We start from the raw sequence: 13,623 nt of genomic DNA on the forward strand, positions 1-13,623 counted from the left end.
CTGAAAACGAAAGCAGAATGCAATTTTCTGTCCTCCGAGAGAAGTGCTTTTTGCACAAGAATACATTATCCCTTGATGGGGACACTCTGCATTCCTGAGGACCATTTGATGAACCACTAATTGAACAAGAAGGCAAGGAGGGGGCAGCACCGGAAATGTGTATGGGGGTACGGAGGGGGAAGCTGCCGGCCCGGTGGCCAATGCAAAAATACTGCATTGCTCATCCTTGTTTCACTATAAAGATGATACCGTCAAGAGTCTTTGCTCAAAGGAAGTTCCAGAATTAACCATGAGAGTTCCTAGTCACAGAAGCAGAGACAGTTGTAAAGAGAACCTCTTCCCTTGTCTTGGAGGAATCAACCATAAATGTTATAGGTTTTCTCTTCCCTGAATTTACAGCCATATTTCCATATATGTACCTGGGTGACGGCATCTTAGGGGGAGGCTTATGTAGAAGGAGTGTCCTTGGCCTCCAGCCAGGAGATCGATCAAATGCCGGCAACTCTTCCTTTTCCTGTGCACACTCTTGTTTTCCCTCCGAAAAGCCTTGTGGTTTGTCTGGTTTTGCCCTCCAGGGGGCTGCTTGCCCTGAAAACGAAGTGTGGCTTTTTTGTGTTTGGTGGCAGCTTTGGCCCCCAGGTTTCATCTGTGTTTCCTGGGGACTCGCTGCTGATGGCCTCCTGAACCTCCAGGCGCTTTTAAGTCTTCACGCATGAGCCCTTCCTTTGCTGCCTAGTTTAAAGGAAGTCTTGATTTTATTCTTTTTCAATGATCATTTTTAAAGCAAGCAGCAATAAAACCAGCACTAAGTCTTTGTCAAAGGCCCTCTGTTTTTTAGGAGGTGGAGGTGATGTGGAATGCCAAGAAAGAGCAGAGAAGACTGATGGATTTTCACTGGCTACATTTTTTAGCAGAAGAATCACTTTCCAAGTGCACTGTGCTTTGAGGCCAAGTGGCAAAACTCACTGACTGAAGGGTGGACCCAGAGGGGCCTATGAAGGTGGGATCCAGTCATTCATTCTTCACCTGGCTGTACTTTGGTAGCCTAGGTCTTCCTGGGAATAGTGGGGAGAACATTCTGCTGGAGTTGGCACTGATAAATTCAGATGAATGTTATCTCACAGTGTGCCCCCTTGTCTACATCCACTCATCGTGTGGAATTGCTGGTTGATAGTGTTAATCCTCAACCAATTGTAAGCCCTCAAAAGTTTAGTAAGAGTCATTTATGGGAGTTGAAAATACAGCAAGTTAGCCAGTAAGAATAATCACAGCAAACAGAGGTGTTTGCAGTGTTTTACTTCCTATGAGCTAAGTAAGCCCATTATTTTCTTTTATACATTTAATCCTCGGCACAACTGTGTGAGGCAAGCTCTCATGATCCCCGTTCTGCAGATGAGGAGACTGAGTTCCGGAATGAGTAGCTCAGTCAAGGTTGTAAACTCCCTGTCACATTTAGAATAAAAGGCAAACTTTTCACCCTGGCTTGGGAAGTCCCACTAGCCCTGGTTTCTCTCTTCTCTGACCTTACCCCACACTTTCTTCGTTTCCCATTAATGCTCCAGACGTTGTGGCTGGCTTTCTGTTTCTTGAACTTGCCAAGTTCTTTTCTGCTGAAGAGCCTTTGTACTAGCTATTGGCTCTATCCAAAATGCTCTTCCGCCTGATTGTTTTGCATGACTGCCTCTGTCTTGACTTTCAGGTCTTAGCTTAAATGTCTAAGCTTGCACTCTCTGACCAGACAAAAGTAAGTTGTCACACGGTCATATCATCCAGTTTCAATTCTCTGCCTACTACTTAACTGCCTGATTTGTCTTGCCTGTCAACAAACTCTCTCTCCTTCACGAAATATAGGCATCATGAGAACAGGGACCTTGACTGTTTTCTTTTTACTTATATATCCTGCACACCTAGACTAGGGATAGCACATAGTAGGTATTCAATGAATGTGTTGAATAAAAAGGGGGTTTCAAATCAGGGGGTCCTCTCTGAAGTCCTGCATGTTGTATGTTTTGTATTTTAATCCTGTTCTGTCCAGTTTTTCATATTAATGAAGTATGAGTCCTAAGCCCAAAGCCAGTGCCAAACCAAAACTTAAAATTTATAGCATTTTTCAACCTTTTGGGTCTCAGAAACTCTTGACATGCTTAGAAATTATGGAGGACCCCAATGAACTTTAGTTGATGTAGGTATAACAGTCCGTATTTATCTCATTAGAATTTAACACTGAGATATTGAGCTACTGAGACAAACACACACGAAAAATAAGCCATCACACAATAAAGCAGTAACATTTTGTGGGGAAGGAGGGGGCAGAGGGAGAGAGAGAATCTTTAGCCATCTCCACACTCAGTGCAGAGCCCGATGTGGGGCTCTACCTCAAGACTGGGAGATAGTGAGTGACCTGAGCTGAAACCAAGAATTAACCTACTGAACCATGCATGTGCCCCAGTAACATTTTTTAAATGAACGATAGCTGTATTTTCTAAAATAAAAACAAAAATTAGAGACTGACATTGTTTTACTCTATTGCAAATTGTTGGTGATCTGGCTTAATGGAAGATAGCTGGAGACGCATATCACATACTTGTTTCTGCTTTCAGTCTCTTGAGAGAGCACATGTCTTGCAGCCTCTGGAAAACTCCATTGTTGTGTTGAGAGATGGAGTGAAAAGGTAAATAGTGCATTGGTGTTATTATGAAAATAGGACTTTGAAGATCCTTTGAAAGGTGTTAGGAGCCCCCAGTGGTTTCTGGGGTGTCATTGGGAGCCACTAGCCTATAGGATAGCTAGATAACTTAAAGGTGGGTGGTGGTATGGAACAGGTAAGAGATGGAGAAGTTGAAGGCTTAGATAGCAGGATGTAATTGATTATCCCTAAGTCTGGGTTTTGTTTAGAAATATATGCATGGGGATGCATTTAAGCTGTTTCTGGGGGAAAAAAAGAAAAAGAAAAATTGCTTCCCTTTAAAGGACCTCCTGAATTGCAGAGGACACTGAAAACTTGGAAGCTAGTGGTATTTGTATGTTCATCTTTTTCATATGTGCGAGATTATACCAAGCATTGTAGGGGTTCTGCAACAGGATGGGTCATTAAAAAAATAATAAATCTGGGTTCTTCTCTGTGTCTGAGAATAGTAGCTTCCATTATAACTCCCTTCATAGCTGCTACTCTACAACCTTACTTAGTTCTCCTTGTAGCTTTTGGACTCAGATGGTTATGTCCTCTAACAGAAATTAGATTGTTTCAGTGCTTTATTGGTCTCTGGTTCTGTCAAATCTGGTGTTAAATACATCAAGTAGAAGCTGTTAAAAATAGATGAGATATTCCCTGCTAGCCAACTTGTTTAAGAAAGGCAAGTGATTACAATCCAGGCCACTGGGGAGTATTTTGAATGTCTTGAGTGATGTATGTAAGGTTGTCAAAGCTAAGATAATTGGGTGGTCAGATGTTGGAGAGCTTGGAGCTCAGGGAATGAATGGTGCCCTGGGTGGGGGACAGGTGTGGTGGTGGAGGGGTCCTTAGTTCCCAACACCAGTGCTTGGAAGGACCTAATTTAAGGGCAGTGTCAGTGGGGGCTCCCCCAACCCCCTGAATTACAGCCCCAAGGGCCAGGTGGCTTCATCTTAAATAAAGAAGACTTGGCTTCTGTGTGTCAATAAAATCTTCCGGTCAGACTATTTGGGTCTCTGGCTTTGGGGTCCATTACCTGGTGTAAATAAAGGCTTCTGATTTTCTCCCTTGCCTGTGTAGGATTACGTGATACCTTAGGTAACTTCTTGGTTAATGAAAGTGTTCTAATTTTGTCTCATTTCAGGAGTTGCTAACTTTTAAATTCTGAATTGTGTGTAGGCGAGAATTGAGATTTTTTTTTTAGAAAAACGAATATAATGCAATTAGTTCAGTGCCTACAGGAGAAATAGATGGGAAAAATCACAATAAGTGAGTTTTCTGCCACAGTCAAAGCTTTTAGCAAAAAGAAGAAAAAAATCAAAACCTATCCTGATTCTTGAAATGAATATACTTCTTTTTCAGTGAGGCTGTGATTTAGCCCTCCTTAACACCAAAGTAGTAGAAGAGGTTCTAAATATTGAATTATTTCTTTGAAGAGGTTTCCACCTCACCCCCTCCCTTCATTCCACAGGGGCCTGGTTTGGTTGTTAGAAGTGGGAGTGGAGTTGAGGTCTGGTGGTCTTGGTGAGTTTGGAGGCCAAAAAGCAACAATACCTTGGGTGACCTGTCCAAATATCACCCACCTCTTAGGCTTACAGAGCTCTGAAACCTTTCTGGGACTTGTGTTTATTTGAACGTGTTTCCAACAGTGTTGACTAAGTAAGAAGCTTACATCAAGTAGAAGAAGGACAGGTTATGGGCAGAAATGAGTGAAGGCTTTGGAGCAAGAAAAGTGAACTTTTTCCACTTCAGTCTCATTCAGAAATACAAAAATAAGTATTTAGTAAGGGCCATATATTGGGCTGAGCACTTTGTGTGGATTATTTGATTTACCCCTCAAAATGAGAGATGGGAAAAATTCCCTTGTCCCCTTTTCTTTTAATTGGATGGTAGAGCTGAAATTCAGAAAAGTTACGTCAGTTAATTAAGCATGTGAAGCTGGAATTCAGACTCAGTGGTTCTGAGTCTATTTCTAGCCTTTTTGGACACACAGGGGCTGGTTAGTGGGGTAGGGGTAGTTTCTGCCAGGGACAGAAGTTATATAATTTTTTTCTGACTTCCAGATTTCTCATAGCAATCTCTCTCTTTTTTTATTATATTATTTTTATTAACATATAATGTGTTATTTGCCCCAGGGGTCTCATAGCAATCTCTTGAAAGGGTCTAACAGAGCTCTGTTTTCTATCCTTGCTCCAACAGTATAAACTTGATTTTCATTAGTTTTAGGAAAACAATCACCTAAAAATACTTCACATTCTTTCAGGTAATAGCTAACGCAAATCCCAGGCACTGGGATTCAGTAGGAAAGAAGAATTCTCCTGTCATGTTCTCATGGCCTGATAGTCTAGTGGTGAGGACGAGTTAATAAGCAAACCAGTGAATAAGCAATTTTTGGATAGTGGTAATGGCCTGGGGTAATGAGGGTACCATGTGGAGAAGAGTGTCAGGCAGCAGTTACAGGTTGTCCAAGGCACCTGGCACTTTGGGGGATCTGGAGGAAGTTCATCGTGGCCAGAGTGTAGAAGGCAGAGAGAGAGAGTACAGAGAGATGAGGAGGAGGAGGTAGGCAAGGACCAGATCATGAGGACTCCCAAGGAGATTTTGGAATGTTTTAAGCAGGGGAATGACATGGTCTGATTTATGTGTCTAAAATATCATGCTGGGGGCGGGGGGCGGACAAAAAAAGACCAAGCTGGCTGCGTGTGTAGAATAGATTGAGGGGCAAAGAAAAATTCAAGAGACAATCTTAATGCAGCGCGGTCAAGAAATGATCCTAGCTGGGATTTGGGTGGGGGCAGAAGAGTTCCAAAGAATTGGAGTATTCAAGATATAGACTAAAACTTAAAATCAGTGAGATTTGATGCTCAGACTTCGTTATTTGCTAAATATTTACCAGCACCTACCACCATGTGCTAGGCATTGGTGATCGGAATAAAATGTTATACAAAACAGATCCCCAGACCAACTGATCTTGGCTTTAACGAGGATAGGGGTTGGGATAGGGAAGAGCATGAGCAAAGGTTCTGTGGCAGGGATAAGGAGAGGGAAGACGGGCAGTGCCGCAGGCTTTGAGGTGGTAAATGACATGGGTAGGCAGAAAGAGAGATGGGGCAGACAGGTGAATTTTTTCTGGTACATTGAGATGCTATTGGTATCCGGTTTTTAGTATATGTGGTGCCGAAGCGAGCACGCTATTGGTATCCGGGAGCTGAATCCCAGAAGTTGTTGGCCATAAGGTACAGATTTAGGAATCATAGAGAAGTCATAGGAGTCAGCAGAGGGGACAGGATGACTAGAGAGGGTGTAGAAAAGGCAATGAACAATATAGATTCTGAGAAAAGAGGTTTCGAGGACCAGTACCTCTGGTTTCTGTTCTTCAAGGATCTCTCTGACTTTGTGTGTTTTTATTTCAACCTTTCTTTTGAGTAGAAGCAAATGTCCCTTTTTGTTCTGCATTGTTCAGGGAGCAGTTTCAGTGGACAGAGAACTGAAGCTGAGCACAAGGGCAGCAGGAGGCTCAGTAAAGCCACTGCACCTCGCAGAGGCAGTAATCTTCCTTCCTCTGCTCGGATCAAGCCACTCTGGGACAATCCCATTTTAAGAGGTGCATCAGTGTGTCAAAGCAGTGGTGGGAGGTGGTGGGGATCCAGTAATAGTCTTCGGGCATTGTACGCTTCGTTCCTGCAGGTGCTTAACTGAGTAGTTTCTATGCATGAACTTAGTGAACCTCTTGACAGCCTGGTGAGGGAGCTACTCTTATTATCCCCATTTATGGGTGGGGAAAGGGAGGTTTGGGAAGGTTACAGAATGGGCCTACCGTCCTATAGTGATGAGGTGGCAGAGCCAGAATCCCCACTTTTGCCGGCCCTTGGGTGTGGAATGCTCCTGAGGCCCGGCCATGTCAGGAACCAGGGAGGATGGTGATGCTCTCTGCCAACAGAAGCAAAGTCCTTCGGAGGTCTGAGAGCATTCACATTGTGAGAGGGTTCTGAGCATCATGGGACAGATCAGTAGCAAAAGTTCTGGGAGGGAGTTTCTGTGTGGGGCGGGGTTGGGGTGTTGGGGGGGAGGGGGGAGGGATGTTTTCTAACTGGGCTCTCTGAACTTGAAACCATGGCTTGAACCTTTGAACCCTGGAGTACTGCTGGATATTTAAGCAGAAGCGAGGCCATCCATAGGAGACACAATGGGGGGATTCCATTACTGGGGTAAGAGATGGAATTCCATGTTGTATAGGTGGCCTCCAACCTTTGTGATAAGATTTTGTATGTTTGGAAAGCTCAGAGTGCCCTGAGGTTGGAATTTGAGCATAATTCCATACAGTTGAGATTTTTCTTAATAGGTGAATTAGGGAGAATAATTATTTTAAAGTAAAATATATGGTCACAGATCATCTAGGAGTTCATTTGTTTGGATACTCACCTGACTTTTTGTTTTTAGATTTTATTTATTTATTTGAGAGAGAGCAAGCGGAAGCAGGGCTGAGGGGAAGGGGGAGGGGCAGAGGAGAAGCAGACTCCTGATGATCAAGGAGCCTGATGCAGGGCTCAATCCCAAGACCCTGAGATCATAACCTGAACCAAAGTCAGACACTCATCAACTGAGCCACCCAGGCACTGTCCCCCACCCCCAACCTGACTTTAAACAGAGGATCCTTTCTTTTGCTGGGTTTAAATTTTGAAGCCCTAGGATCTTCCTGAATTCCACTTCATCTCATTAGGAAATCATAAATAGCATTAAGGAGTGAAAGTCTACCAGTCTCTGAACGAAGCACTTTACACGCACTTTCTCATCTGTTCCTTACAACAATCCCCATAGTTCCGTGTTATCCTCATTTTCCAGATGAAACAAAAGCCGAGAAGTTTAAGTGGGCCAGATCGCAGCGTTGAGCTAATCATCGTCATAACTGGCACCCAGAGAGAGGTTGGGATCCCCTGAGCTGGTCCCCTGAGCCTTCTCATGATGTTATGGGACCAGCGCTCAGTTTATTAGCAAAGAGCCCTGGGTGTCGATACAGAGTTTGACATCTCAGGTTCAGGCAGACGGCAGGTTGGCCCTGGCTGTTTCTGTACTGGGCGGGGGGGGGGGGTTCCTCAGTCATTGTGTGGACAACATGGGAACACCGGGTCCAGCTGTGAGAAGTTGGCCAGCACAAATGGTCCAGGATCCGATAAAGAGACAGGTTCTCCCACCCTGTTCTGAACAACAGGAAGTCTTCTAAAAGATTGCTCCCAGGCCTATCACACACGGGCTGATTTTCCACCTCCTCCCCTCCAGGCTCCAGAGGCCTGTTCCGTTCACTTTCCAGGCCTTTGTTTTTCCTTCCATGATGGCTGGTGATGGCCCCAGGACCTCTCCTCCTTCTGGCCCTTGTCCTCATCCTCTTTTTCCAGTTAACTAATGGTGGGTGAGAGGAGAACTCCAGAGCCTCCAGCCAGACTAGCAGGTTTTCTGCCCAGCCCCTTTCGAGGGGATTTATGTCTTGAGACCCCTGGGAAATAACTGTACTCCCCCCCCTCCCATTTTCAGTTGTTTCTTTAAAAATTGGGACCTCTGGCAGATGGCCCATTTAAGGATCATTGACTTTGGAGGATGTTCTGATTGCTTTCTGGGAAAAAATGTAAAATATGGCTAAAGTTTATTATTTAGTTGTCTACTTAATAAACGTGGTCAGAAAGAAGGTTAATTTCTTTTTTTTCCGACTTAACCCAGGTGTTATGTGGCCATGGTGGAAAAATTAGGAAACACCAAAGTAGAAAAAGGAGGAAATGGAATTGTGTATGACACAGAAAATCTGGGCTTTGTAATCTTATCACCCAGAAAATAAGGATGGTTGACATTTTAGTCCATGTTCCGAGGGTCATTGTTGATGAGAAGCTCTGCTTAAGAGGCAGGTAGACCTGGGTTACAACCTGCCTTGGGCATCTTCACTTCTGTGTATCTTGGTTTCCCCAATAATTAAATGAGAATAATAGCAGTACCCGTGAGGATTTCGGTAAGAGAACATTTGTAATGTTCCATTCCATGTTACCATTAGAAATGGTAACCCTGCAGGACTGTGCTAGAGAAGCACTGGGTCTAGACATCTGTGTCAGCAATCAGCTGCGGGCACTGAGTTCATCACCCCACCACTGACTTGTGTCTGCTGCTTTCCATGAAGGGCCTGGGATCTTTCAGTCAGGTAACCAGGTGGTGAGGAAAGTTAAAAAGACTAGGGCACACCCCTGTTTCCTGGCCCGGTCTCCACTAGGGCTAAATGGTCCAAAGGACAGAGTTAGTCACTCTAGATGAGGCCCTCCCGATGGAGCACGTACCTGAGCTCCTGTATCTAGCACTCACCTGTGTCCTTCCTGGAGGCCCAAGTGTGAAGACACCAATTTGGTGTGACTCCAAATCCAAACAGAACTTATTTTCCAAAAATCAGTCCCAGAATTATGTTGACTTCCTTAACCTTTATGATAAGTCTTGTAAGTATAAGCATATAAGGGAAATATTAGTGCCTTTAGTGTTTTTCATTTGTGCCTTTTTTTTTTTTTTTTTTTTTTTTGGTGTTGTTTAAAACATGGGTTTGCCTTTGGCCATTTAGGAAGAACTGACAAAATGATAGACGATTCTGGAGCATGGAACTTGGCTGGCAAATTGTCCCTCTGTGCATGATTTGTGTGTCTATAGATGCTCACTGTTTTGTTTGAGAATGTGTTCTCCTGTGCTGTCTTTCTCTAGGTAGAAGTTCAGGTTCAGTGAAATGATCTTTGTCTTGCCAGGTCTGGGTTGTTTGGAGGAATTGGTTTTTTCCTTGTAGATTCTCCCAAGCAGTGAACTGAGGCTCATTTTCAGTTCCTTTTCAGCACCTGGTAAGTAGGAGACATGCTTCCCTAGCTTCCTGATGATCATTGCTGCACAATTTTAATGGAAAGCAAACTTGGTGCCAGAAAGCAATTTCAGGAGAGAACACTTTTCCATGCCGTTAGAACTCTTGTGGCTTTGGAGGTGAATGATTTCTAGGCAGAACTTGAGCAAAGGCATTGGAAAAGATGTTTAAGGGGCTCTGAGTTTGGAGGAGAGATCCTGGGAAGACCTGGTTTATCCTCTGCATCTACATCAGATGCCCAGTGAAGCCATGGGAGTTAGCTGGGGTCCATACCCGTGCACTATCTTCCCCTATAAGTAAGCTTGGTGTTTTTTTTTTTTTTAAATGTTTATGTGTGTATGTCTGTCTGTCTGTTTTTGAGAGGAGGAGTGGCTGAGGGGGAGAGAGAGAATGTTAAGCAGGCTTCAGGCCCAACGCAGAGCCTGATGCAGGGCTCAGTCTTGGACTGAGATCACAACCTGAGCCAAAATCAAGTTGGAGGTTTAACTGACTGAGCCACCCAAGCGCCCCTAAGCTTGTTTTTTAAAGGTCAAATTAGTTTAACTATTTTTTTTTAAAGATTTTATTTATTTATTTGACAGAAATCACAAGTAGATGGAGAGGCAGGCAGAGAGAGAGAGAGGAGGAAGCAGGCTCCCTGCCAAGCAGAGAGCCCGATGCAGAACTCGATCCCAGGACCCTGAGATCATGACCCGAGCCGAAGGCAGTGGCTCAACCCACTGAGCCACCCAGGCGCCCCTAGTTTAACTATTTAAAAATTAGTTTTTAACTATTTAAATGTACTCCCACTTCTCAATATCAATGGCCTTCAGGAAAGCTATTCCTATGAGTCATGTCAGTATTTTTGTTGATACTTGTGTGGTGTGTGTGTGTGTGTATGTGTATGTAATGATTTCTGTGCTGTGGAGAGATTTCCTGGAACTTACGAGACCTTTCTAGGACTGCCCCAAACTAGCCACTGGTATTCCTGAGGGGGTTCTCACCCGGCCTAAGCCGCATTATTCTTCCTGCACTGACATGGTTTGGACCAGGTGCTAAGATCCTTTCTCCCCCTGCAAGTGTTTGGGTGAAGGAGAAGAAGGAAAGAAATTGAAACAACATTTGGATGAAGTGGGTACAGTTGTTGAATTTTTAAAAGGCCACTAGAGCTTTGCGGTATTTGTTACTAGGTTTCCTTTTATTAATTTTGTTGCTTTGGTACCTCAGCAGAGGCACTGCCAGACCTAAGTTTCATACCAGGTGTTTCCTTCTGCCTTCACATTGCCTGAGGCAGATTGAGTGCGTTAATGTTTTATAAGTCAGACTTTCCAACTCCTTAATCACTGCAAAGTTGTTGGCTGACTTCCCTGCAGTCTTTAGATTCGCTATTCATTATCGAGGGTCCTCACTTTGCAGAATTGGATTTGGGTGTGGTTGTGTTAGAAACCGGCATTATTGTGGTTGGAATATCCTGAAATAAATGATATATGGAAAAAAATGTTGTTGCATATGTCCTTGCTTGGCTCGTTTGAGTGCCTGCCTGTCACACACTCATTTAAATTTGACTTTTAAGTAGGGCGCTTTGGAAAATTGAGCGAAGCCAACTCTCAGTGACTTTTTCCCCCACTCCGAGCATTTCTTTCCCTCTAATAATGTTGCATATTTTACTTTGTCTAGGCTTTTGGAGAAAGACATGTCTGACAAGATGTCTAGTTTCCTACATATTGGAGACATTTGTTCTCTGTACGCGGAAGGATCGACAAATGGATTTATTAGCACCTTGGGGTAAGAGCTCCTGATTTCTTGTGTGGCAGGATTTCTTTAAGACCTCTTGGGGCGCCTGGGTGGCTCAGTGGGTTAAGGCCTCTGCCTTCGGCTCAGGTTGTGATCCCAGGGTCCTGGGATCAAGCCCTGCGTCGGGCTCTCTGCTCCGCAGGGAGCCTGCTTCCTCCTCTCTCTCTGCTTGTCTCTCTGCCTACTTGTGATCTCTCTGTTCAAAAAAATAAATAAAATCTTAAAAAAAAAAAAAAAGACCTCTTAATGCCGGCTTAAAAATGGATTTTTCTAAGATAAGAATGTTACCATTTGATGAGGCTTTTCCAGGGGCAGTTGGAATCGTGATACCAAATCTCATGTTAGCCAAGTTTACCTCTGACACAAAAATACTGTTTTTTTGGAAGTCCTGGAAGAGTAAAATCTCATTAACTAGGACCCTTGTAATTCAGAATTTATTATAATTTCCTATTCCTTATAAGGGGGGAGAGTACATAGTCTATGGGATAAAATTTTAGCATTATTTTTTACAGACCCCAAAGAAGTGCTTTTTGACTTTCATAAAAGCTCTTATTTTCATATGCTGACTTGTTTGTCATTTAAGGAAAGACCAGAACTTCTCAGATGCTTCTCTCTCTTCTTTGAAGCAGAACCTTGCCGATTTTAAATTGCAACGTGCATTTGAAAGTTACATATTACACAAAGTTCTGTAAATCAGATTTTTTTGTTCTTTTGTGCTGTCATCAATTTTTACCCAACTTTTAAGAGAGTAAGTACATTGCCCAATGTCTTTATTTGATTATCTTCTCCCTTCTCCTTCTCTCATTGTCCAGAAGAGGAAAGGAGAAGTGAAATAGCCCCAAACACAGAAAAAAGCAGAATGGAGAATCAAGATGGTTAACTCCAGAAGGCGTAGGAATGGTCTAGATTGTCTTTGTGTAGAAAGGAGGAGTTAGGCCCCGAGGTGGAATTATTGGATTTGGCAGGAGCTGATCTCGAATTGCGGAGAGGAAAGCCAACAGCTTCCCTAAGAACCTAATTCTTAGAGCAGCCAGAGACTTTCTTTTATTCAAAGCTATTATTTAAAGCATGCTTGGTCTCTGGTATTTGTGCAGAATGAGTATTCTTGGGCTCTCATTCAGGTCACTCCAGCTGCAAGGAGCACATTATTTCACATATAGAAGTATAGCTTAATTAAACTTCATTGCATAAAAATTTTGTTTTCAAAAGTCATCTGATAAAAAGCAGTCATCTGTGACTCTGATCCCTAAATCCAGTGACTGTTTCTCAGTCATTATCTTTTTTTTTTTTTTAAAACCTGTCTACACTAAAGACCCACTCTTCATAATTCATCTTCCGTGGGTTTTGGCAAAGAGGCCTTTTGCTGTCCGTGCCTCTCTGATTGTCCCTTTTATTCTTCTTGGCTGATTCCTTCCTTTTCCTTTACCTCCTGTTGGAATCCTCCATCCTCTTGCTTTTCAGCAGGTAAAGCGATGGTAATAAATAGCAGAGGTCGCCACTTCTGTGAGTCCTGTGGATGTGTACAACACTGTGTTAAGGACTGTCCACACATAATGCCTTGAATTCCCAAACACATCTGCATAGCAAGTACCATCATTTTTGGTCTTCATGAAGGCAAAGCCTCTGAGCTTCAGAGAGGTGAGGCCACCTGCCCCAGATTCCACAGCTGTGGGTACTCCAGACTCCAGAACCAGTGCTCCTAACAGCTGCCCTTGGCAGGGTCGACTTTCCATTCCCCACCTTTTCTGACCATCCATCTCTGGCAGAATTGGCTCACCAGCCTCTTCAGTGCCCACAGCTCTTACCTGGCTGCCTTGTGAAACCTCAACCCCACCTTATGCCTCATCTTTTCTCTGGGGCCCTGATTTCTTGTCATAGTGCCATTGCCCCTGCAGTGCTTACGGCACTGAGCCCACTTGTGGCAGCCCCTGAAATCTTTCATGCTGCCTTGCTTTTTGTCTTCTTCCATAGCATCCATTCTTAGAATCCCTATCAGGTGCAAAATCTTTGCTTTATAAGAGTTTTCCTCAAGTATTATAACAAATTATTATTGTTATTTTTTAAAACAAATTATTGATAGGGTCCCCACCCCTGCCCCCACTTTCTCCTTAATGTGAAGATGGTCAGTTTTGAATTTTGGGCTCGAATACTGCGAGGAATATTCCCTTGGTTCAAAATGGACTTGGAAACTGAAGTTTAGCTTCTTTTTCCTTTTAATATTTTTGACATTTCTGGAGCACCCATTGTGAATGACAGCGAGTGACCACCCTGTTTTTGTGGAACTTGGCATCTAGCTCCCTAGCCACAT

General features: G+C 43.5%; 1 protein-coding gene across 9 annotated transcripts in view; it reads left to right on the plus strand.

Annotated features, from left to right (window-relative positions):
• ITPR1 (inositol 1,4,5-trisphosphate receptor type 1) overlaps positions 1 to 13,623 on the plus strand; it is a 327,143-nt gene that overhangs the window by 11,246 nt on the left and 302,274 nt on the right. For all 9 annotated transcript variants that reach the window (XM_013054016.2, XM_004738411.3, XM_004738412.3 and 6 more), the window contains one exon: positions 11,199 to 11,306. In XM_013054016.2, coding sequence (XP_012909470.1) covers positions 11,215 to 11,306 — 92 coding nt within the window. In that variant the 5' untranslated portion in view covers positions 11,199 to 11,214. The remainder of the gene's footprint in view (positions 1 to 11,198; positions 11,307 to 13,623) is intronic.

Source organism: Mustela putorius, unplaced genomic scaffold (genome assembly GCF_011764305.1).
Source record: "Mustela putorius furo isolate JIRA1106 unplaced genomic scaffold, ASM1176430v1.1 tig00003850_pilon_pilon_pilon, whole genome shotgun sequence".
In the NCBI taxonomy this organism is placed as follows: domain Eukaryota; kingdom Metazoa; phylum Chordata; class Mammalia; order Carnivora; family Mustelidae; genus Mustela; species Mustela putorius.